Source organism: Alligator sinensis, unplaced genomic scaffold, assembly GCF_000455745.1.
Source record: "Alligator sinensis unplaced genomic scaffold, ASM45574v1 scaffold1261_1, whole genome shotgun sequence".
NCBI classification, from domain to species: domain Eukaryota; kingdom Metazoa; phylum Chordata; order Crocodylia; family Alligatoridae; genus Alligator; species Alligator sinensis.
Genome location: NW_005842789.1, coordinates 476,750 through 502,519, shown reverse-complemented (window position 1 = coordinate 502,519; position 25,770 = coordinate 476,750). Strand labels below are relative to the sequence as shown.

Here is a 25,770-nt window from a genome sequence, read left to right as displayed (position 1 = left end):
AGAGGTAGTTAACTGTGAATTCAGGCAGAAGGCAGTGTGAATGTGCACCTTATAGACTTGACTAAATCAGAGCTCTATAAGTAAAAGCTTATTTCAATAGATGCTATGAAGGGACTGCCTTGAATTAGATCAGTAATTCTCAACCTGGGGGGGGGAGGGGTCTCATGGCACCCTGGGGTGTTGTGCGGTCCTTTTAAGGATGCCACGGGGCTGGGGGGCATCACAGTAGCACTGTTAGGTGTACTAACCCCTACATGTGGTTCAGAAGCTAAACACAGGGCTTTCAAATAGGAATCAAATAGTGTCCAAAACATTCTGCCCTGCTGTGGGCTCAGCGCTTTCCAACAGAAGAATTGCTCTAGTATTTTTCATTTTCTAAAAAGAAAAAAAACTGAGTGACATCAGGTTTTTGAAAGAGGGGGAAGCTGAATACAGGAGAGTTATGGAGAGGTGTTTGGCCTTCAAGAAGCTGAGAACCACTGGGCTAGCCTGCCCAGAAGCTGGAGCATTAGTGTCAGCCCCCTCAATACTCCTGTGATAAAATCATAGTCCCCCCCATCTCAGTACAGTCTCAGTGACACCCACAGGACTCCTTGCAGAAGGAAAGGCTACAGGGGAGGCTCTAGGTGTGTTTAAGAGCCACCTTGGATGACTGAAACCTGAAAGGCTTTTATGCTGCCTGGTCACCTTATCATCACTGATGCTCCTTGCGCATTCCCAGTAACAGGGCTGGCTCTTCACTCCCCACTACAGGGGAGCTGTTTTCATTGCCCTGTGGCAGGAGCTGCACGTTGGGTTTTTTGTTTTTTGGGGTTTTTTTGGAGTGGGGGGAGGTGAGCATGGTAGTTGTCCTCCAAGCCCTCAAGAGAGGAAGCCCAGCAAAGATGGCTGTGGCTAAGGGAGGGCACCCTGGGACTGGCTTGGTGGAGCAGTGTGGATAGCAGTAGGGGAGCGAAGCAGGTAGAGAGTAGGGCTTGACTTGGGGAAGGGAGCTTGGGGGGGGAGCAAAAAATACCTGTGTGTGTTGCAGGGGGATGGTCCCCTGCACCCTACCCATTGCATTGCTGCCTCTCCCCATGCCCCCACCCCTCACTGGGGGAGGGTGGAATGAAAAGCAATTGGTGATAACATGATAATTTTCCAGTAGGGCCCAACACCAAGCTCGTTAAAGACAGCAGCACTTTCCAATCCTGATGATCTCCTATGTAATCACCCTTCCCATCTATTGGGATATTATCTATAGGGAGAAAAATCCAGGGGTCCTTATGCTCCTCACTCCCTTGACCAAAAGGACCCAGAGATGTTAAGTGCTGGCACAACAGTCAGAATCATAGAAAATTAGGATTGGAAGGGACCTCATCAGGTCATCTAGTCCAACTCCCTGCTCAAAGTAGAACCATCCCCAACTAGTTCATCCCAACCAAGGCTTTGTCTACCCAGGTCTTAAAAACCTCCAAGGATGGAGATTCCACAACCCCTCTGGGTAACCTGTTCCAGCGCTTAACCACCCTCCCAGTGAGAGAATTTTTCCTAATATCTAACCTAAACTTCCCTTGCTGCAACTTGAGACCATTGCTTCTTGTTTTGTCATCTGCCACCACTGAGAACAGTCCAACTCCATCCTCTTTTGAGCCCCTCTTCAGGTAGTCGAAGGATGCTATTCAATCCTCTCTCAATCTCCTGTTCTCTAGACTAAATAAACCCTCAGGCTTTCCTCATAAATCATGTGCCCCAGCCCTCTCACCATTTTTGTCACCCTCCACTGGACTCTTCAATTTGTCCACATCCCAGCTGTAATGGTGTGCCCAAAACGACACAGTACTCCAGATGTGGCCTCACCAGTGCTGAATAGATGGGAATAATCACTTCCTTTAATCTGCTGGCAATGCTCCTACCAGTGCCGCCCAGTATGCCATTAGCTTTCTTCAGAACAAGGGCTCACTGCTGGCTCATATTCAGCTTTTTGCCCCCCATACCCCCCAGGTCCTTTTCTGCAGAGCTGCTGCTTAGCCAGTCAGTCCCCAGCCTGTACCGGTGCATGCGATTGTTCCATCCTAAGTGCAGGACTTTGCACTTGTTCTTATTGAACCACATGAGATATCTTTTGGCCCAATCCTCCAATTTGTCTAAGTCTCTCTGTCTCCTAGCCCTACCCACCAGTGTATCTACTACTCCCCCCAAGCTTGGTGTCATCTGCAAACTTGCTGAGGGTGTACTCTATGCCATCTTCCAGGTTGATGATGAAGATCTTGAACACAACCAGCCCCAGGACCAAACCCAGGGGCACTAATTGATACCTGCTGCCAACTAGACATCAAGCCATTGATTAGTACCCTTTGAGCTTGATAGAAACCCAGCTTTCTACCTACCTTACAGTCTATTCATCCAACCCAAATGTCTTTAGCTTCCTTGTGAGAATGCTGTGAGAGACCGTATCAAAAATCACATGACCTAAGAGAAAGGGTGAGGGTTCATAGGACATCCTGCCAAGCCTCACCCATAAATGAATTCCTGCGCATTTGGGTACAATGATAGCAACAGAACCAACCCACATCTCACGCAGCTTTCAGCCAAAGAACGGGGGAGCAACTGGACCTGTAGGACTGTGCACTGAATTGTGGCCGTACCCACATCCCTGTAACAACACCAGGGTGCTAAACCCACAGCAAGGCTGCCATGATGCCGTGATGGGGCATCTACTCGCCCACCTCCTCCACTTTCCGTGGAAACGTTGCTGACAAGGAAACAAAAGACCAAACCCTCCAGAAACGCAATGGCATAGAGGAAAAAAAAGTGTTTTATTAAAGCCAGACACTCCAATAGAAAAAAGAAAGAGGGTTGGGAGAGTGGGGGGAAATAAAGGAAAGGGGGAAAGAAAAATAAAAAAGCAACCCTTTGTCATTTGGAATTTTCAATTACAATGATCACATTTCTCACAGAAATATCCATGGCATCCATATAGTTTATACATAGAACTACTCTACAGACAGAAGCCGGAGGAGATTTACAAAAACGTACAGAGTCCAGATCTGGCCTTCAGAGCCCGCTCGGGCATAGATATAGGGTTTGTCTTTTTTTTTTTTATTCCTTTTTTTTATTTTTTAAAACAGTTCACAATAAAATTCATGCTAAAGAGACACATGACCTCGTAGAAACCCCAAAACAGCAGCTAAAGAGTTTGTTTTTTGTAATTTTTTTTTTGTCCTTTTCATTTTTTTAACCTTTTTTAAACAACATAGAGACACGTACAGCAAAGCGCGGCATGCAGTGGCAGCAGCTTCTCTGCGGAGACATGCATAATGCAGGCGGTGCTTTTTTTTTTTTAAAGTCATTTATTAATGTTTTTAAACAGTTTTTTCTTGTTCTAAAAGGCGGCATAAAGTGGGTTTTGTTTTGTTGTTGTTGTTTTTTGCTTGTCTTAGCAAACGCCCTAGGATTGTTGTTCCCACAACAGTTGAGTGATGCCATGAAAATGACAGACACACGCACACACGCACATGCACGCTCACGTAGGAAACTAGTCTGATCGCCAACAAGAGGGGTGGGAAATAACCCAACGGAAATGAATTGCAGGAATCAGTGCGTGTCTCCTGACCCACCCCTGACTCCCCCAACCACGGAGCTGTACAAAGCACCACCTCCCAGCAGCGTGATGGAGAACTACTGCACTACTAGGCAAGAATGGCCCCAGTGTCTCTGGCACATGCCCTGCTAATATCAGTGCACAGAGGGAGCATCAGTTCAATGCAGTTGGATGAATCCAAATTAAACTGATTGAAACTAGTGCAACTCTGGGGCAGATGGTCACAGGCCCCAACAGGAATGCAGTGCCCTGCCCAACATGGCCTTGGTGTGGCTCACCTCAGTTTGGTTCAACTGATGCCAGGTCCCACGGGGACACACCTAAGCTGTTTTCAGCTTGTTGCTTCTCTGCTGAGTACCAGGGCTGGTCTGCATAGAGATGCTGGGCTGTAGGACATCAGGGCATGAAGCCAAGTGTGAAGGGAGTGTGCCGCCTCTCTGTGCACACTCAAGGCATCTGCATGGGAAGCTACTGTGAATTCACATGTGAGCTGCCTGTATGCCAGTTTCCCCATGCAGATCAGACCACAGCTACTTCCTTCCTGAGGGAAGCCAACTCAAGAGACCTCACGCTGAGTCCATCTTCAGGCAGTGGGGGCGGCACTGACCTAACTGAACTGGTGTCAGAAACACCTCTCATGACAGCAGAGCTGTGTTTGGAGACCAGGCCTTAATACAAAGGCCAGGGATATTATGGTGGAATGGATATTACAGTCCTCCCCCACCCAGGCCAACTACAATTGGTGAGCACAAGGCCTGATCTGCTTCTCCCTGGAGCCATCACACAAAATGGGTGTGAAACACGACTGCCCTGGACCAGCTGCATTTCACAATCTGTTTGCACAAAAGCAAGTGACTGCCCAGGGGGGGCAGGACACAGCCTAGGCACTGGGGCTCCTGGCACTGGGGCTCTTCCCACCAGCAAGACCCATCCCTATTCTGACATGGGGAGGCTTGGGAGGGTCCAGGGCTCCTGTCTAATCCCGAGCAACAGTCATCAGGTGGATGACACAGCACGTGGCACTGCCCTCCCACAGGCACTTGTCCCGTGGCCAGTGGGGTGACTTCTTTTGGTACAAGCAAGGAAGGCTGTTAGCCAGTGGGTGGGACGGGACAGGGGGACACCACCTCCCCGAGAAGCTGCGGCTTTGCTACAATATTTCACTTTGGTACCAATAAAAAAAAAAGTTAATGCTTCAAGTTACTTCTATTGCTGAGAGGAAGGAGCCATCCCCTTCCCTGTGTCATACAATACTGTCTGCGTTGCAGCCCCCAGAGTTGGGCTAGCTAGGAAGGATGGGGTGACAGAGGGAGGAGCGGGGGTGGTGTGACACCTGGCATGCATCTCAGCAGATGCCTACTCTGACCAGGCAGGGAGCTGGAGGTGGGCAGGGATCACCAAGTCTAGACCCCGTGCCCAATGGTCACTAGATGCCGGTCCACAGGGCTGCTACCACCCACACCAAGGTGGGTGTGCCAGGCTGGTGTGGAGATGCTGCTTCCTGCTGTGAGGGGCTGCTCTCCATAGTCACAGGAGTGGGATGAATCCCTCAGTGACCAGAGGCCCCTGCAGTGTTTGCTATCAAAGCCAGCTATCGGTGGGGGGGGGGGCCAGGAGTGAGCCTGGAGCTGGCCCTTTCTTGTTCCCTAGAGGCCAGGCTGAAGCCTGTGCTTATCCACTTCAGTCTGAAAAAAAAGGGAGGTCTGATGTGCTGGCTCAAAGATGGACCTAGGACCTAGGACCCCTGGAGCCTGGGTGGAGGTGAAGGTTAGGGTGAAGGAGGGGCTGCAGCGGGAGTGTAAAGTATCTCTAAAACAGTCACATCCTCTCAAGAGGGGCAGGGGCAGCTCCTTCCCCTCCCTAACAGCCCTGCTGGGCCCCTCCATGGGACATGCCCTTTTCACGCCTCCTTTCCTTTCCCTCTCCTCCTGAGCAGGGAAAAGTGCAGACCCCACAGCCCAGCCTGTGATTGACCTCCTGCCCCGCAAAGCTTGCATAGACAGACTCCCAGGCTGAGATGCCCTAAGCAGCCCAAGGGTGTTAGACACTCAGATCCCACCACAGCTCAATGGAATTTGAGTGCCTAAATCCTTTGTGCTCCTCAGAGGAAGCACCGCCTTAAGGGTCAATGGGTTTTAGGGATTGCATGCTGGGGACTGGTTGGGTCCAACGCCAAGCAGCACCCAGGCTCGGTGTCCTACAGCATGACAGGGGGCTCCAGGCAGAGATGTTTCTGCCCCTTCCCTGTGGTACTCAGTGCCCTGAATAGACAGCAAGAGGGTGTAGAAGGAACCTATGGTCTCTTGGCTCCCCCACTCGCCAGCTCGACCTCACCTATCCACACATAGTGAGAAGAAGGGGGAAAGACAGCTTGACATGGCAGGGTTAGGTCCTGTTCTTGGGCACTGAAGCCAGAAGATTTGGTGCTTCTCATGCTCCCTTGCCATGACAGAAGAGGGACAGAGAAGTCCCACCAAGTCCATGGCATGTGGATGAAGAGCAGGGGCAGAGGGAGCTCTTGCCAGGATGGCCCGCAGCTAGAGGCAGGTCCCTGCACTGCAGAGCCAAGCTCCACTGACACAAAGCTGTATCCCAATATACCCTCACCCCTCCAGCACCGTTTAAAAGGAGTTCATTGCAGCAGCTTCTGTCCATTGGCCTTTGCTCTTCATTGGCATGTCATAAAACCACCTCTTTCCACAAGCCGCTGTCTCTTAGTAGAGCCAATGCAAGGATAACCCCTGTCCAGACAAGACAGGGCTCCTACAGGCTGGGCTGTGCTCCCTGGGTCTTAACTTACAGGTCTTAAGCTGCAGAGATTCCCCAATTCAAGCCCACCCAGATGTTCAACATCACCCACAGATGAAGGCCAGGGCAAGGCTGGTGGCTATGCCTGGGGCCACACACTCCTCTCCCACCATGTACACAAAGGGGAAAGAGACAGGGAGGGAGGGCTGGAGGAAGAGGGAAGGAAAGGAATGGAAACACAATGTGAGCTTAGCGTGAGGGGCAAGGGTCTTCTACGAACCTGACCAACTCTCCATCACAAGGAGCTACAATTTAACCAGGGAAGAAAATCTGCCCTACCCCCCACCCTCTATATACCAGACGTGAAGAGATTTCTTTTATTTCTTTTTTTAAATATTTATATATATATATTTATATTACGTATATTATATATATATAATATGTAAATATATTTTTAAAACAATATAAAATGTTAAGACACTTCACTTAAATGTAAAGAGTTGCTTTTTGCAATCCAAAGAAATTGCATTATGGTTTGTTGTTGTTCTTTTTTTTTTGGATTTTTTTTTCTCTTTGTTATTCAAAAAAGGCTCGTTCTTTTTATAAAAAAATGATTGATATACAAAAAAAGAACGAAAGAAAGGAAGAAAAGGAAGAAAATAAAAAATAAAAAAAAACCCCAAACCAAACAAAACAAAAACCAACAACGAACCAGCCAACAAAAGAAGTGACGAGATCTCATATTCTTTGTGTATGGACCACGCTCTTTACAATATAGCATTTTTGGGCACACACACACACACACACACACACACACACCCCTCTCGCATAGATTCCCTTAGCTATCACCTGTGCTTACATTTTGTTTTTACACTGATAGAGTGCTCCCCCCAACACATACATACATGCTATGTATATTGTACTTTAGTCCAACAAACCTCCCACACACCTGTCTGGTTCCATGCCATGTGCCCTCCTTTTCTTCCTTCTTAGCATCTTCTGAGTCCATGAGCTCCCTATTGTAGCTGGGGTAGTGGGTCTGCTAAACCCCATGTCACCCCACCTCCCTCCCTCCCTCCCCCCCACTTATTCCACCCCCTCACTGTGCTATATAGTGCATTCTAGGCAGTGCAAGGTAATTCCCTTCTCCTACTGTATGCTGCATTCAAACCTTCCCTTGGAAGTGAGTAGCAATAGGACTCTCACTTTCCACTCTTCTTGGTCTCCTTGGCATGGCAGCCCCTGGCAGCAAAGGGGGGCTCAGGTCTGGGAAAAAACAGCTATTGAACTATGGTGCTTTCCATTACACCAGGTGTGACCAGAGCTGACCATTATAGCTGCCAGAGGGCAGGGTGAGAAACTATCACCCTCCTGCCTCCTCTGTGTCAGCCCTACCACATCCCACCAAGCCCATCCAGACCTAACAGGCTCTTGCTGCAGGGACTCAGTGAACAGTCATTAAGCCCAAGCTGTGTATGGCCAGCAAAGGGCTCTTTGTCTATTTTCTCTTGCTTTGGCATCCAATCCCTACTGCCATCCCTTGCTCTGGGCCAGTGTCTCCATCATGTGAGAGCTGGCACTGACTATACTAGGCTAGAGCTGGAACTGTCGCCCTCAAGGTCCTTCAGGTCACACTGAATATTGCTCAGAAGAGTGGTCCCTTCTCCAGAACCACAATCCTCAGACCCCATCCCCCCATCTGTGGATGGGCTGGAGTGGTCCTAACCCCTCAATCCCTATGGGGGTCCCAACTCCCCTCAACTTGACCCCATGGCTTACACCCTTGGCCCTTTCCCACCCTTCCCTGTGCTGCATTCGCCTTTCCCCTTCCCTCGTTACTTTCTGTGAATTCAGCTCCCCTCCCACTTCCCTTAGTCTGACATCATTGGTACCCTGTGGTCTCAACACCTTCGGTTGTCCCCGTCTGCCCTGCATCTCTGCTGAGTTATCACCCCTCCATTCAGTACAGGGGGCTGCCCCGTCTGTTTCTATCTCTCTCGCTACAGCAAGTAACTGCATGAACATTTAAAGTGCTACATTATGAAACTAAGGTGATGGGAAACCTGACTTTCTGCCTCAGGAACTCTTCCTGCCTCATTCAGGCAAACTTTCTTTACCCGTTTCAGCCACATTTCTTGAAATAACATTCTGATTCCCCAAAATGTACATGCCCACCCTTTGGCCTTTCCAGCTTTGTCGAGAAGTACAAAAACATCTCACACGCTAAACGCTTGAACGTCTTTTCTCTTCTGCCTTTTTTGCACCCAACCCTTGGAAGAAAGAGAGAGAGAAGCAAATGCAGCATTGACTCGCTGGCTTCTTGCCAACGCAGGCCACGCGTGAGCCATGGCAGCTTTCAACACAGCACTGCCCTTTCGGCAAGTAAACCACAACACCCCATGAAAAAGCTGCTCGCACAGACTCCAAAGTCAAAACACCACTGACCCATGAAGACTTGGCTAGAAGACTGTAGCAGAGTTTCCTACAGGATTAATCACTGTTACAGCTATTAAAAAAGTTAAGGAAAGGAAAACTGAGTAGCAGCAGCATTAACAGTCAGATCTGTAGGTTTCTCAGGCGTCTTCAGAAGCTTGCTTTTTTCCCCCCTTTCCTCCCCCCAACAACCTCCTTCTGCTTTTGTGCCGTTCTCCCTTGAACAGGACGTGGCAGATTCAGGTGCCTCACAATGTCCTTGTTGCTTGAAGCTTGTGAAACTGGTGGAGTGCAGTTCTTAGCGCTCTTAAATAAACAGAAAACGCCAGGGTGGAAAAAGGGAGGTGTTGAGAGAAACAAAACAACAACGACAATAAAAAAAGAGAGAGAAAGAGAGAGAGAGAGAGAGAAAGAAACAGAAAGTGGCAGGTTGGCCATATTGGAGCAGATGAGAAACAGAAGGTCGGCCATACTGGAGTACATGTGAGATAGTAGGTCGGCCATACTGGAGCAGATGTGAGACAGAAGTTCGGCCATAGTGGTGCAGATGTGAGAGAAGTTCGGCCATAGTGGTGCAGATGTGAGACAGTAGGTCAGCCATATTGGAGCAAGACATTGAAAATAAAAAGAAAGAGGGACACCTGGTGACCTTTCAAGGTGCCTCAAGAAGACAGTCCAAGGGAGAAGTGTAAGGAAGAGAGAAGCCAGGCCCCAGTAGGCAGGAAAACAGTTGTATGGGAAGTTGGCAAGGAGGTTTAGAATGAAATGGATGAGTTCCTTGCCCCAAAGGAAGTCAATACAGGGATGGATGTTCTGCCAGAAGTAGTTTTTTCTGAGACTGGATTGGAAGTCTCATTCAGCCCACTAGCCTCTTTAGATGATCTAGCGGCCTGGAAAGAAAAGCAAGATTCAAGGAGAAGGAGGAGGAGGAGAAGGGGGGAAAGTCAAACAGTTTTTTGTTTTTTTTAAAGGAATTTGTTCAGAAGCAGCATTGATTTAGGCCTGAGGTCGAGCAGCTGGAAAAGGGTCCACACCACAAACAGAGTACGAGATGAGCTGGTTCCACGGGTTACTGGATGAGGGAAGGAGCATCACCAAAAGGAGAAGGAGAGAGAGAGACACACGCACACACAGAGACAGACAGACATGTGTACGAACACACACACACAACACAGAGGCAGGCAGGCAAAGGGGAGACAGGAGAGAAAGGGAGGGAGGGGAGGAACAAGAATTGAAATGTTAGACTGGGCATGCACACTGTGTTAGAACAATGACTATATTCAAGTTAGTTGTGGCACAGCTGAGTTTGGGGGGGCAGGATTCCGTGGAGGGAGCAGGGAGATAGCTGCAGAGGTGCTGTTTATCAGAGCTATCCCACGGTAGTGAACGCGGGGGACAGGTGATCCTCATTGTGTATGAACCGCAGGGGGACATGCCTGAGTTAGGGGAGGAAGAGTGGTGTTGAGTCAGTGGGGCTGGGATCTAGCATTTGCAACAGCCAAGGCACACGGGGAATGGGGTCAGTCCTTCAAAACACAACTCTGCCTCCCCCTGCTCCCACCCACCAAGCTGGTTTGTGCTAGGCATGGGGAAGTGTGACAAAAATCACCCCACAACCTGGTGAGGCATTACAAATTTGGTCCATGGTGCCCAAGTGAAGCTTGGGGACTGTCTGAAGAGTCAAGAAGGACCTCGGCAGCTGTGTAGAACCCTCCGGGAAAGGGGCAAACCCAAGGGGTTACTACACAAGATCCCTCCTCTCTCCTTTTGTACGTGGAACTTGGCAGATTTTGCTATATAGCTAGTTAGAACAACCAGGAATATTTGACCCCCCACCCTCCCTTCCCTCCATATGGCAAGGAGCACCTACAATGAAGGCACCAGGAAAGATTAAAGGTCTGATCCAAAGCCTGCTAGAGGCTGTGGAAGGTTTCCTGTCCACCTCAGCAAGCTTTGTGTCTGACCCCAAAAGCAACAGATGCATGGCGTAGCCAAGAGGGGTGTTAGTCACAAAGCATTGGCTTCTTTTGGGGACAAGGGAGCATCAATTCAAGGACTAGCATGACATTGGAAGAGGAAAACTAGCCTGAAAAGACTTTCTGACTACAAGATGTGTTGTGTGTAGTGTGGTGTTTCCTATGGAAAGAAGCTCCACCCCTCTTGCTTGAGGTTTGATAGCTGAGCTTTTCAAAGTCATCAAGGTGACCTGGGTGCCTTTCCCCCATTAATTCTGGGCACCCTCAGAGTCAGTGGGACCTGTGTTTCTCAGCCACTAATCAAGCTAGAATTAGTGACTCAAACCCCTTAGACTAGAGTTCAACATTTTCCAACTTGGTAGACAAACCCCTATAGACAGAGCTAAACATTTCTGTGAGCTGTAGTAACGTTTACTCTAAAAGAGTGAAAAAGATGACTCTTTAAAAACAGTGCTAGATGGATATAATTAATCTGTGCACATATTTCATGAGGTTGTTAGAGAACAATTGGTGGGGAAGGGATTGGGGAGAGCAACATTTTCTTTGCTTGGGAATATACTGACATTTTGGATGTTACATGCTATTTGCCCAGTTTCATAGTTTCATTGTAGGTAGGGTCGGAAGGGACCTGAGAAGATCATTGAGTCTGACCCCCTGCCATGGGCAGGATAGAATGCTGGGGTCAAACGACCCCAGCTAGGTGATTATCTAGCCTCCTTTTGAAGACCCCCAGAGTAGGAGCGAGCACCACTTCCCTTGGAAGTTGGTTCCAGATCCTGGCCGCCCTGACTGTGAAGTAGTGGTTCCTGCTGTCTAGCCTGAACCTACTCTCAATCAACTTGTGGCCATTATTCCTAGTTACTCCTGGTAGTGCTCGGGGGAACAGGGACTCTCCCGTTCCCCACAGGTCCCCCCTGGCAAGTTTATAGATGGCCACCAGGTCCCCTCTTAGCCTTCTCTTGTGGAGGCTGAACAGGTTCAGGTCTCGTAGCCTCTCCTTGTAGGGCCTGCCCTGCTGCCCCCTGATCATGCGGATGGCCCTCCTCTGGACCCTCTCAATGCTGTCCACATGCCTGCTGAAGTGCGGCACCCAGAACTGGACGCAGTACTCCAACTGCAGCCTGACCAATGTTGCATAGAGGGGGAGGATCACCTCCTTGGACCGGTTCGTGGACATTGCCTTCCCTGGCCTCCCAGGGCCATGATGTACTGGCTGAGATGCATCGCCTTGGATGAATTTCTAAGGGTAAGTCTAGTAAAGGTTGGGCAAGGCATGAGGAAATGGAGGTTTGTAAGGAAATAAGAGGTCTTAGGCCTCCATGGCTCTTTGAATTATCTACCCCCCAAAAATATTAGGTGACAGTTGCTGGGGCCTCAGGCTGGATAATGGGACAGTTCAACGTAAATTGCCCATGGGGTGTAACTAGACTGTAGTAGAGGCAGGAATGATGAGGCACAGGTTGATGTACCCATGTATGATTTAATCTACCTAACTCAGGGGCCATTAGCAGTGAAACCACCAGGGCAGAGTATGTAGTAGGGGTTCCAATTGGACAGGTATTGCCTATACCAGCAGCTCTCAACCTTTTTTGTACCAGGACCCATTTGTAAACATCGATGGCCAGTCCCAACCCAGTGCCCCTTATTCCTGACCCACTGCCCCCAGGCCCCGTCCCCCCAGTGTGAGGGGCAGGGGGTGGTATTTGTGGGGTGGGGGGTCCGAAGCAGCCCCATGCAGGCTGGAACTCTGCCAGTCTACAAGGGAAAAGCTACAGTTTCCCATGTTTTTCTCCTTTAAAGGAGAATCCATTTTTTAAGTTTTTGTGATTGATTTTTCAAGTTTGTTTGTGACCCTTTCATATACCCTTGGACCCACAGGTTGAGAAACACTGACCTATACTGAAGCCTGCACAGACCTACTAATACTAGTTGGTGAGTGAGGTACAAACTGACTCAGGGATGTCTACACTTGTTGCAATGCCAACTCATGGCCTCAGGGTTGTCAGCCTGCAACCTCCACCTTCACAAAATTTACCAGGCCAGGTATATATGAGGATTGGCATGAGGAATAATCATGTGGCCATGGAAAGTGAAAGCAATGGAGATTCCTGACTCCCATCTGTGCCTTTGAAAATCATCCTCCAAAACTTACTCAGCCACAGAAGCGGAAAATACAAAAGTTGTTCCCTCCACATGCTGTTGGAAAGGAAGAATCATGGTGCCTGCTTCGAGCCAGTTCAAGACTGAATGGGGAAGAGCCCTGAATGCAGGGAGGAGGGCCATGCAGAGATACACGTTGCCTCACCCATGGAAGGAGCTGTTGGCTCTCAACTAGGTGGCCAGCTAAGCAAGATGGGGCTCGCTTGGACACACCCTTAGTTGTGGTCTCGACAAACAGCACCTGTGCTTGGCTCTAAGAAGCTCTGACACAGGTTAGCATGGGAGAAAACGTGGGGCAAAGGGGCTGGGAGAAAGGGAGCATACCATCCCTGGGGTGGGGTGGGGTGGGGTGTGCATACATTTTGCTCGTAAGATGCTTGCTCATAATTCATTAGAACTTCAGTGTGGTTGTGGTGGTGATGGGAGGGGAAAAACTACCGCCCTCCAATTCATTTGTTCCTTGTTACAAGAGAATGAGCAAAATCAGGGTTTTTTTTTGTAGGATCAGGGAAGGGTTTGAAACACAGACTAGGGCTGGGGGGTATGGGACATCAAACACGCTTTCCCATGGTGCTGCTGTTCACCATGGGGTTCTGATAACAGGAAGCTGGGGTGGGCCATTGGTGCTGGAAATGGGTCTAGCAAACAAGGGAGGGTGGGTAGAGAGAGGGGAGAGGGTAAGGCATCAGTCAGGGAAGGAGGGGAAGGCAGGGTGGGTTTAGGGGCTAGAAACTGGCTTTTGTTACCTTGCCTTGTGGCCTGAGTAAGTTGGACAGCCACTGTGAGCACTGTTAATGTCGGCAAGAATACAGAAACAAGTGAACCCAGCTGCACTCAGTGGCCTCACAGTCAAGAAGCAAGTTCAATGCTAACGCAGACAAACCCAGTGGAAAGGGGAGGAAAACCATGTGGGAAACGGCTCTGTTCCAAAGCAAGCATCACCTTCCTCTTCCAGCTGCCCTGGGACTCTCCCGCCTCCCCGTGCCCTCCTCCCAACACCCCATGCTGCTATTTAACTCCCATGTTGGATGCTGCCCTCAGAGACCATGTGGTCTTGGACTGACTGCTGCAGAGACCCAAGACCCAATGCCCCTCTTGTCCCTCACTGCTGTGCCATGGAGATGCCCAGCTCCAGACCATAGCCACACTGGGGATGCCCAGGGTGTACTGGGCAAAGATGGGAGGGAAACCAGGATCTGGGATGGGGTGGCAAAAGGGAGGAAGTGAGAGAGAGAGACTTGCCCCTGTGAGGCTCCCACCAGGGTCTTGCCAGTGGAGAGTGCTAGGACTGGCTAACACTGCTGGGTACAGTCTGGCTGCCAAAGGATCCCATTACAACATTTTAGGATCATTCCCTGAGCTCAGTTAGTTACCCTGAGCTCTGCCTCTGCAAAGCACCAAGTAACTGCTCTGTTGGAGATTGTGCCCAGCAAAAATGCATCCTCCACCTCTCCTCTCACATCTCATAATTCACCTCTCTTGCCTTCTCTCCCCAAGAAGTCTCTCTTGTAGAGAGTGAAGTTGGCGGAGGTGGGTGGGGAGGTATGGTGCCATTGGAGAAGACTGCCTGCCATAGGCACGTGTGATCTACTAGGGATAAGCGGTGTGGGTTGTGGTATGTCAAGGCTCCCTGGTTCCTGAGAGCAGATCTGGATTCAACAGCCCACAAGATCATTTCATGATGGCACCAGAATTATCTTCTTGCTGTTGCAACCACACTGGGATCTGAAGAGGTTTTAAACATGTTCTAGACTCTAAGAACCCCCTGAGGTCAGGTGTTTGAGGTCTCTCCTTCCTAAAAACGTGTGACCTATGGACCCAGCTCTGCTGAATTGCTAGGAGAAAGGCAGGGATAGAGTGGGGAGGGGGATGGGGGCTTGGGCAAAATGCAAATCCTACTCCAACTTCATACTACACATGAAATGAGTTTGGCTGGTCTCAGCTCAACGTCCACTTTGGGGGTTGCAGAAGCTACCATGTCAGGAGTTGATGGGGCTAATTGCACATGTCCCCCATATCCCCAAAGATCTCCCCACATAAACAGACACTCTCACCCAGGCCTGGGCCAGGCTCAAGCAAGGTGAAAAGCCGTTACAGAGATTCCAGGTGCCTTAAAGCAAAACCTGCCCTGAACAGGATGGGACCTGACTGTTGATGTGGAGCTGTGCAGTCACATCACAGACTCTTGGGCAAGATCACCATTATCCCCAGCACTCCCAGCCCCATCCCACCCTGGAACAGCTGGCCAAGGAAAGCAGGAATCCTAACTAGTCTTCAGCTTGCCCTGATGAGCAGAGATGCTGCTCTAGAGATAAACTACCTGCTGTTGTCCCTGGATCCTCATGTATTCCATTCTCTGCTTTATGTGTTTGCTTTTGTCTGGGCTGCCCTGCTGACTCTGCTTCAGTCTGGAGGCCGGATTCACCATCTTCATGGCTGGAAAGGAAAAGACGCCCCCCTGGGGAGAGAGAACCCCCCGCCACTCTGTCGAGACACAGAGGAGTTGGGGTTGGAAACCAGCAAGCAAATAAATCAGACAAATGTGTCCGTAACTTTGTCGATGCTGCAGGTCCCAGGCATGGGAGGCAGCTGGTTAGGCTCACTTCTCATGAGAAGGGCTCAGCTGTCTGTCTCAATGGGATTCAGAGGACTGGCACGAAGCCGGTGCCTGCCACTGAAGCCCATATAGGGTAAGCTCTGCAGAAGTGCTCGGCATGATATTTTTCAGTGGGAGCAGAGCTAGGCCCATGCTAAGTGCATTTGAAAGTCCCACCCATAGCGGACCTAAGTGCTGCACATGCTATATAGTGGGGTGATTGAGAGGGGCTGTTCCCCTGCGTCCGCCTTTAAGTTCCTAATACAGCAGTGCAATGGACTTGATTGCATGACTGAAGGCACTGATGGGTGAACACATACCCTGGTGTCACTTACATTGGTTTTACACAGCAATGTAAATAACATTCTGAACAGGAAGGGCCAGACTCACAAGTACCGGGGGCGGGGGGGGGTTGCTGAATGCAACAGGCAGCTGTTACTGTACCTTGCCACCAGGTGGCTGGAGAGCAGATAAATAACCTGGATGTCTTCAGCAAATGAGTGACTATTCCCCCAGAGTTACAGATAGCACCTTGCACCACTGTAACTTAACCTAGTAAAATTCTACCCTTGTTTCTCTCTTGGCTCATTCTCCAGCAGACTGAGCAAACTTATGCCACTCGAGATGTCTGCATTGTCTGCCTGCTACCTTTCTACACCAGTGTAATCTTAATGTTAACTTTAAATTGCAGGGGTATAAACATCTTGTCTGTCTATGGTTTGATTCTCTGGGTCTTTCTGCCATTTGATTCAACTTGTGGTGTCCCCCAAGCCCGTGTGCTTTGCTTTGATGTTACCTCTCTGTTAATGTTCCCAGTGCTACAAAAGGTAATAAAGATGCGGTAACAGGCCTTGTTTTCCTACTGCACAGTTGTGCAGACATACTGTTCCCTGGGCTAAGACAAGGGGAAAGCCCAGCTAGAGTTGCCAGCTCTTGTGAGCATGAGTCTTTAGCTGTTTGATACTCTGATCAGCATCCCAGCTTCCGGAGTCATAAGATCACAAGAGAACATCAGCTCCTCCCTTGCTTGCTCCAAGGGCCTTACGGCTGAGGGCATGCAAAACTCAGGGGCATCCAACCCCAAGCTTCTGGGCTTGGGCCTGCAAGTAGGATGCTTGCCAAAGGATTTGGAAACATCTGAAGCCCCAGGTTCGGGTGAAGGCTGTTTGCTAGTAGTAGGGCCATTTATAGTTCTGGACTTGTGGATTCGGCATTAGTTTTGGCTAATTTGGCCTTGGACACAAATTCATTTAAAAAAAAAATGGTTTTAAACAAAGGGAAGCTTTTGTCTTTTAGGATGGCGGAGGGGAAGAAAGGAAAAGCTTGAAACTGTAACCTCTGTGGGAGCCCAAGGGCTCATGAGCCTGAAGACAAAAAAAAACAAATCCAAAATCATATAATGATAATAATTATATATATATATATATATTTATATTTATATATATTGGGGGGTGTCCCCAATTCAGGATTTTTGAAGGCTCAAAGCCAGTAAGCCATGGCACAACCCTCCACATTTTGCAAACATCTCCAAATGCTATGTGTCCAAGGCAAAATGCAGGGTTCAAATGTCCTTCAACTTTGGACTCTTTCAAAATTGAGATCTAGATGTGGCAGAAGCCCATCTGTGATCAGTAATTCAACACCATCAGCCATACCTACCCTTTCTGCTAGAGCCCCAGCTATCTCCTGGGTTTGAGGACTGGCAAAAGTCACGTGAAACTTACCACTAATTGTGTGATGCAAACATAAGGAAGGGCTGGGGGTAATCACTGAAAACAGCAGCAGAAGGAGAGCAGAGGGCATGCATCCCAGCTGGATGACAGGATGCATACGAAAGAAAAAGGGAGACAGACGATTTCAGACAGAAGCAGAATTCAGAGAAGAATTGGTGGTGGTGGAGGAAATAAAAGACATTTTTTATTAGCTATATACAGGTTGACATACAAAGGCTGATAAGAACAACAGAGGGGAAAGAAGCTCCATCTGTAAGCAGAGGTCCATTAACTTTTGTGGATATTGTGGATGCTACCAAGCAATGGGAAGTAACTGATAACAGCAAAGTATATCCCTCATTATTTCCCAGGCCGTGTGCTAGCAGTCCTGCTGTCCACAGACAGACTGACTTCTCAGTGCCTCCTTCAAGTTCTTCCCTCTTGCAACCTGCGCTCCTCCTTCCAAGTTCCTTGCAGACTGCTACAATCATTATAGAAAGTCACTAGCAGATGTGGGATCAACTACAGTGAGCAACATAAATGGAGCTTTTTTTGGTTCAGGATTTCAGAGCGCTCTGCTGACATTTATGCCAGGGTTAAGCATCTCTCTCGGGCAGAAATCAATGGACAAACAAGATCTATTAAATAACAGCACAGATAGTAAGGTGCTAAAAGAGGGCATGAATCTAAAGGGCTGGGCTCTGATGAAAGGAGTTTATGCCGGGGGGGGCGCAGTATAAAAAGCACTGAATAGGAGTGTGCATGTGTGCGTATGTGGCAGGCTATCTTATCGATACCCTTGTCTGAATTGTTTACCCTGCTGTATGCTTTCTCCTATCCCTGCGGTAGATAGGTTACACTTGACACACACACAGAATGTCAGATCTGGACATACAACTCTGCTTTACCACATGTCCATTCCTGACCTGCTTAACTTTGCTCCATAGGCATTTGATTCAGGGGCAACCTGGGAGCTGCACCATTTTTAGTTTCCTGAAGACTAAATAGGACCCAGCAGAACAAAGGAATCCAACTGCCTGACTGAGCTACAACTTCCCCGGCAGTGTGCTGGCGGTGGATGCTGACCCTTCTGGTCGGTGTCCTGAGTAGGGACAGGTGTGAGCTGTTCTGACCCAGTCCAGCCCTCAACCACCACAGACCTTTGGATGAGGGAGTTTTTTCATTCTTGCTACTGATCAGTGATCAAGTGATCCCATCTGACCTAAATGGCCTCCTGTTTCAGGCTCTGATTTTGTTGCTGTTTGTGAAGCACCCAGGCCCATTTAAACCCTGGTGCTATATCAGACATAAAAACCATGCACTTGATTTGCATTTACACAGCTCTGGTGGAGTAGCAGGGGCTCACAATAGGAGTAAATTGCAGCTCTACCCACTTTATACAGCCAGAAAAATGTAAAGGGGTCTGAGTGTAAATGAGAAGCAGTCCCACCATAATTAGTACAAATGAAAAAAGGATTCATTCACAAAAACTGATTGTTAAAAAAGGAAAAAGCTGACTCCTGACTGGCTGAGCATTCCCCCCACCTTTTATCAGCTATTCAGAAGGTTGAGTGGCTGCTGCATATTCCAACTGAAACCAATTTGGATAGCTTCAGGGAGCTGGCATTGTGTTTTAATTAGGAGAAACATCTGCTGCTTAACGCTGACACTTAAATTGCAGTTAAGTCAAAAAAGTGCTTAGGCAAAAAAAAAAAAAAAAAAGAGCCACCTTCTTCATTCAGCAAATTCAGCCCTTGACTGTGCTGAGAACTGTCACGGGCTTCCTGTGCTAAATTAACACCATGCCAGCCAGTGCATTTTTGGAAGAGAGAGCTAGGTTCTTCTCCGCCTCATGCATTATGTGACATCAGTGTCTGGGTTTCTGGTTCTTTGTTACAAGTGAGGACATGTAAGCCAGTAAGGACAAGACCTGAACCCTCTGGTTCCAGAGCTGAGTGGCAGGCATGAGCCCTTCTGCCTTTTTACTTATTAATAAAGCAGATCTAACATGGACCCCGAGAACCCCTAGAGATGCAATAACTGTGGAACCACACAATGCAGAGAAGTTTCCTTTAAACAAGCTCCGATTTTGCCTCTGTAGCAAGGGCACCACCCTGTGATTTACCCAGATTACAGTCTGATCTACATCAAAGCTTGATCTGTTAGGACCTGTCTTCTTCCACAAAAGCTGTGACCCAGCCTGTTGCTAAGGCCTGGAGATGAATGTCTCTGGTGTCTTCTGCTTCTTCCTCCCCACACCTGACTTCCTGCCTCAGGGTGGTTCTACAGCCAGTGGGACATCCAACTGCCTACCCACAGTGTAAAGATATATCCAGCATCCAGAGAGCCCTTTGCAAAGCAGAGAGACAGTCAGATCCAGAGGTGGTTAAGTTATTGAACACACTCCTCAAGGAGGAAATACTGCTCTAGGTCAGTGCCTGAAGCACTCATGAAATGCTACCCAGTCACCCTTGGGTAGCACCAGAAACTGGCTGCAGTGGAGTTGGATTACTGACTGTGGTCTTACCCAGCACTAAAATAAAGCTGAGGCATGGGGGGCCGGATCATAGAGGTGGGATGGTGCTCATGAGGGAGATGCAGGCAAAAATGCCACTTGAGTCAGCTGGTCTGTAAAATACATGGGCTCCATTACAATGGTGGCTCCTGCCAGTCTGTCCACACGATGGGGAAGGAGAAGAGAAGACTACCTCCAGGCGAGGCTGAATTCACAGGAACAGGAGAAGAGGGGGTGGAGGAAGAGAAGGCATCAGATGGAATCTGAAGGCAGAGCAAAGCAAGAGGAATAACAGAAAATAAACCTGAGGACCGTGGAGTGGGAGCTGCGGCTTGGGTAGCAGAAGTGGCTTAGTCCTGCTTGGAGACAATGCCTTGGGTGCATCCTCCTTGTCCCATCCTAAATCCAGGGGGGTGGGTTCCACCATCCTGTCACTCTGGTAATTTTGACTGACACCCCCGGGGTCTTTTGTTATCCCCTTGCTGGAATCCCCAGAGCCCATTTGTCCCAGAAGCTCTTTAGAGAATATAAATTCAGCTGACGAGTGGCCACTGATTTCATTAATGGTCATCTCCAGTTCACGAATTGTTTCTTCAAGGCTGTCTAGTCTTTGGTACGTGCCTTCACAAATCTTGTTGCTGCGTAAGGTCATAGAGCAGACCAGTGGTGTTTCCTCCTTGGCCTTGTCTTCCAGGGCTAGGGTGTATTCTCTCTCTGCTGGTTCCCCTCCTGTATTTGAGTCTGCTTTGGCCCCCTCTCCGTCAGTAGGTGGGTCTAATATTCTCTGTCCTGATGTTATTCTATACTCAGTGGTTCTTGGGAGATTAGTGAGTTGATCCTTCAGAAGTGGTGCCTTGCACTGTTTAGTCACCTGATGTGTCGGACCTCTGCCATGGAAAGATCTTGGCTTTGGCACAGGATACTTTGGGATCGGAAATCCCACAAGGTCTTCCCTTTGTGCCTCCTTGCAGAGCCTGCTAGGGTCTTTAGAAGGAGGTGGTGTCCTCCCTGAGTTTGGACTGGCTCCTCTGGCACTGGGTTCTGTCACATCACTGCAAAATCCCACAGCTGCGTTTGATCCTTTGCTTTCATCACCAGCAGAAGGGAACTTTCTGCCTACAGCTTTAAGATCGGTGGCTTCTTCCTTGAGAATGAGAGGTTTGTTGTCCAAGCAGACAACCAACCTGTGGGCAGAAGTGTCTCTGCTGTCTTCCTCTCCAACTCCAGCATTCAAAGCCAAGCCCTCTCCTTCTCTCTCCTTCACCAATTGGCTAATAACTCCATCCATGGACAGAGGCTGGGTTCTGGCATTTGTTATGAGGAAGCCTGTGGTCTCTCCTTGTGCTATATGGCAGTGCCCCTGAGATGAAATTCCTTCCTGCTGGAAGGGTAGTGTTTCAGTGTGTTTAGATGTTGGTGGAGCCTCAACCTGGAAGCCAGAGAGCAACTGCATGCAAGTATCATTTTCCTTTTCAGTCCAGATCTCAGCACTGTTTTGCAATAGCTCCAACCCTTCAGAGTTTCTTTTAATTTCTGTCCTGGTCTCTACAGATGCAATATCTGGAGATCCTCTCATTCTGGTCTCTCTAATGTTGGACTGGTTATTGCATTGAAGGCTGGTTACCTCTTCGGCCTCCTCACATTCTCCTTCAGGTGATGGTGGCTCAGACACCCACTGGGTGAGGATAATCCGGGGGAGGGAGAAAGCCATGCTGGCTGGGGGCTGTGGAGAATCCAGCTCCTGTGTGGAAAATTCACAGGCAAATTAACAGCTGGTGGAGAACTGGAGACCTTAACCAGGTAAATAAGCAAAGTACTTTCTAGGCCAATAGTGTGCTTTCTTGAGGGCTTTCTTGTCCCACCAGCCATGGCCAGGTCTGCCAACCACAGCTACCCACATGGTTTGTAATCACAGACTAGCCTTGCATGTCGATCCTACTATTATAGCCTGCGAGTAAAGGACTTCCCTAAGAATGTGTTTGACTCAGAACAGTTTATGAGGGAGCTGTTCATATTCCCACCTGGTTAACTGAGTGTGGTCAAATGAAACAATTATTCTGAGTTTAAAAGTGGGAGGGGCTTACTGCCTGTCACCTGATCCACAGTAATTGTTTTGTCTGTCTGCTCTAGCCTGAGATAAATGGAATTTAAACCAGGTCTGTTTACCCTTGAATGAAACAACAGCTAAATTATGATGTTTTAGCTTCCACTTCCTGCAGGATTGAGCAGATGCATGAAACAGGTACTGCAGTCACGTTGATACGTGGCAAGCCCCCTCACTTTGAGGTCAGTTACAGTTGTTTCCCTTATCCATACCTCAATAACCAGTTAGGAGAGAGGTGTTGTGGTCTGATTTTCACAGGTATGTGGGTGCCTGGAGACACAAATAGGAGCCTAGTACAATTTTCAACTTGCCTAAGCAGGTGGGAGAAGTAATCAAGACTTCAACCCCAAACTGGCTGGAATGCTTTTGTAAATTCCTCTTGCCATCTACATTCATTTTTAGGCACTTTTAAATGCCACTGTTAATCTGGCCCTTAGGGCCTGATGCTGAGCCCCCTTTCAATAGCATATGTCAGGAGGAACAAGAACTATGCAAGTGCAAGAGAGAGGAGAATTAGGCTGTTTTGGGCTGCATGAGGCCCAGGAAGGGGTACTATGTAGTCAGATCAGTCACTGTATGGTCTGAAATAAGATGCAGTGGGGCACTGGTTCTTGCAACCCATGGGATGTAGCAATAAAGCCCCAATGAGGAGGAAATCTCCAGAGATGGGGCTCATAAGATGATTGTTTCCCTCCTCCTGGATGCTATGAAATTACTACTGCAAAGCGGAGGCATGGGGGACTGGGAGTGCACCTGGGCTGCACCCAGGAGAGAAGCCATTATGCAGAAGGCACGGTGGGGGTGACCTCTAGACACGAGACTTCCCTCATTTGCATTGTGGGGATTGTTAAAGCAGCCTAGTTAGAACAGCCCGAAGTGCTTACCTGGCTAGGTGGGGCGCAGCATCCTGGGGGATTCAGTGTGCTGGAGTTCAGCCCAGCACCGCACCAGCTGGCTCCTGCAGCCTAGTGGCAGAACAGGGCAACAAGATGGTTATCCTGCACTTCCCGACAGCCCCAGCTGGGACTGCCTGGCTTCCTGGGCCTCGGGGCCTGGGTGGGTGGGTTGCAGGGAGCAGCCCCACCTGGGTAAGTTGTCCCGGTAGAGCATGTCTCATTCTCTCCCCCCCTGGGATTGCAGGCACCATCAGAGGCAGATGGGGGAAGAAGAGAAAAATGATAGAACTGGGCGCTGACATCCAGGGCTAGCACTGAGCCTGACTCAAGCCTCTGGATCCAACCATTGACACAGGGAGTGAAGGACATTTCTGCTTCCCCTGTGGGACAGGGTGGGTCCACCCAGCAGGTGGAGATTCAGGACCCCCCCACCAAACATAGACTCGATGCGCTGTGTGTTGTGGGGATCGGCATGGTCTACAGCCTCCACCAACAATGAGTCCCACGCAGGTAGGGGAGCGTCCCAGAGAGGTAGCGCAGAGGCAGGAGATGCTAGGAGAAGGATTGAAATGGAGAAGAAGAGATCAACGCAGACAGAGATGCTGGGGTGGAAGTAGAGTGGAGGACATGGTGCCAGTCAGCGTGACATCTCAGCCTGGTCTAGCAGAGCCCCACACCCGCCGGGCTCCCTGCTTGTTGATGACTCCAGTCAAAATGGTGTGTCGATGCAGGAAGTGCCTTGGCGATGTCTCCACAGCCAACACCCCACTTGCCAGCCCCTCTGGGCAAGGGAAGAGGGGAAAGGCATGTTGCTTTGATCTACCCCTTATCTGGATGGGAGAAGCAAAGGATGGGACTATCTTTGATTTTGGGAAGGAAGGAGGGAGCCCACAGGCTCAGCCAACCTGGCTTGTCACTTCTTGAGGTCTGGGCACCAACTGGGGGTAGGTAAGTGCCAGGACTGACCCCCTTGGATTGGAATTCAGCTGGCACCTAGGGCTGTCTCTTCCATGGCTCCAATGCCTGGTTTGATTTCAAGGAGAGCTACTCTGTGGCAACAGCAATGATGGGGTCAAGGGGAGCTGAGCCACAAGCAGCCAAGGAGGGGCCTCACCCCCACACCAGCTGGGTACCTGTCTTGCTTGCACTCCTCTGTCTCTGTACCCAAGCTTTTCCCTTACCCTCCCTCTGCCACAGGCTCCCAGGTGCCTGTCTTTTCCTCCACCCTGACAGAGCCAGGTTTCTTTCCCCAGCCCATCTCTTTACCACCCGAGCCCGCTGTGTCATGCCCTCCCTGGCACGGCTCTCAGCTGGCTCCCTACTTCCTGGTTTCCTCTTCGCCCTGCCCAGTCCTTGCTATGCACTCAGGCCATCTTCATTCCCCAAGCTGCAGGTCCTTGGAAGGCAGGGGTAGGGGTAGCACTGAGGCCAGGCCTGTCTCATCCTTCTGCCCACTTGGGAGTGTGGTCTTGCAAACACGTAAGACTGTCCTACCCCCTTGGTGCCTCCCACCACCCAAACCCCCACCCATCCCCACTCAATCATGCACTAGGAGCGTGCATGACCTGGATGCAGCATGCATCGCAATCCCAAGCCCTCCCCATGGCAGAGATGGGTGAGTGAGGCATCCTGTGTTCAGTGGTAAGACCAGTGCAGCCCTACAGCCTGCCCTGCCAAGCTCTGGCTGCTTCCCAACAGCACCAGCACCCACTATGTGTCCCCCTGCCTCCTGCCCACACTTCCCCCAGCCAGTTGGTTGCACAGATAGGCCCCTAGAAAAGCCTCTGGGGATGAGGGTGGTTAGTGCTCAGCTGTGTGCCGTGTCAGTACTGTACACACCTGTGTCAGTGAGTGATGTGGACATGGTGAGGAGCCATTAGTTTGTTAATTTAGAGAAGATGCGCGGGAGAGTTAAAAGGGGGAGGAGACAGGAGAGAAGGCCAGTTAGAGGTGCCAGTGCCAGTCAGCCAGGTGGAGGAGGGAGGTGCAATCAGGCACAAGCTGTTACCTTCCATCCTTCGCCTGCAACAGTGGCCCCATTGGGCCACGAGTCCGTGGTACCAGTAGAGACAGCAGCCGCGAGCTGATCGCAGCGGAACTTGGGAATGAATGGGGAGGCAGAGCTTCTCTGAAACACCTGGGGAGTCAAACACGGTGGGACGGGGACAGAGAAAACACAGTGAGGCCTCTGGAGAAAAACACCTGCCCTGGTCCTGCCCTTGCCCAGCTAAGCAGAGAGGCATGGGGCTGAAGTGCTGATGCCGGCCTGTCAGCAGCAGGCAGAGCAATGGGTGTTTTCAGTGGTGCGCTGGTGAGGTGCGTGTGTTAAAGGAACGGTTCAGAATCCAGCTGCGGGACTGCGCCTCTCTCTGCTCCCCTGTGACCCACCCCCACCACACATACACACAAGCGTTCACTGCACGTGCATACACACACACACACCGAGCCTCACAGCTCTTCCCCAGGGAATGGGGGATCGTACAAGGGAAGCTGCCTGCCCCCTAGACACCAGCAGGGTTTGCAAAGTACTAAGTGTGGCACAGGGTCCCCACAGCTCTAATCGCAAGATGGGGCACTTTTTTGCTACCAAGGTTGTGACCTGACCAATATACCACACTCAAATCGCCAGCAGGTTGGCCTCACAAGCTTTTTGTAGATAGGGCTGGATTGGGGCCACTGGCATAACCCAAACTCAGTGCTCTGTGTGGCTCACATGATGTACCAAGAGGCATAATCTCTCAGTTAATTAGCCATGAAGGAGTTCAAAGGAGCTCAAAGAGAATCGTAAACAACTAGCAGCGACCAGCAGAATGGGCACAAGCCCCACAGCCCTCAACACTGTCCACTAGACACAGGACAGGAACAGGCTTCCGGGTAGATTTCGGGTCCCACCATGACAGCCTCAGAATGGATTTTCTCAGTGTCCCTTGGTGCTCGGGGTTCTCATCCTATCTGGGGACAGAAGGAACCCCAAAATCTCAACCTGGGCCTTGAAGGGGCTTAAAAGATTATTCCCAAGGCTAGTCTGAAGTGCTATGGGGCTGGGG

The 25,770-nt window shown here is 49.8% G+C and overlaps 1 protein-coding gene across 1 annotated transcript in view; it reads right to left on the bottom strand.

Moving 5' to 3' along the window:
* Positions 1-7,439: 7,439 nt before the first annotated feature.
* The window catches only part of SRCIN1 (SRC kinase signaling inhibitor 1), a 174,277-nt gene continuing 155,946 nt past the window's right edge, over positions 7,440-25,770 (bottom strand). Inside the window, exons 18-19 of the mRNA XM_025191133.1 lie at positions 15,221-15,358; positions 7,440-9,654 (exon numbers count right to left, since the gene is read on the bottom strand). Coding sequence (XP_025046918.1) covers positions 9,520-9,654; positions 15,221-15,358 — 273 coding nt within the window. The 3' untranslated portion in view covers positions 7,440-9,519. The remainder of the gene's footprint in view (positions 9,655-15,220; positions 15,359-25,770) is intronic.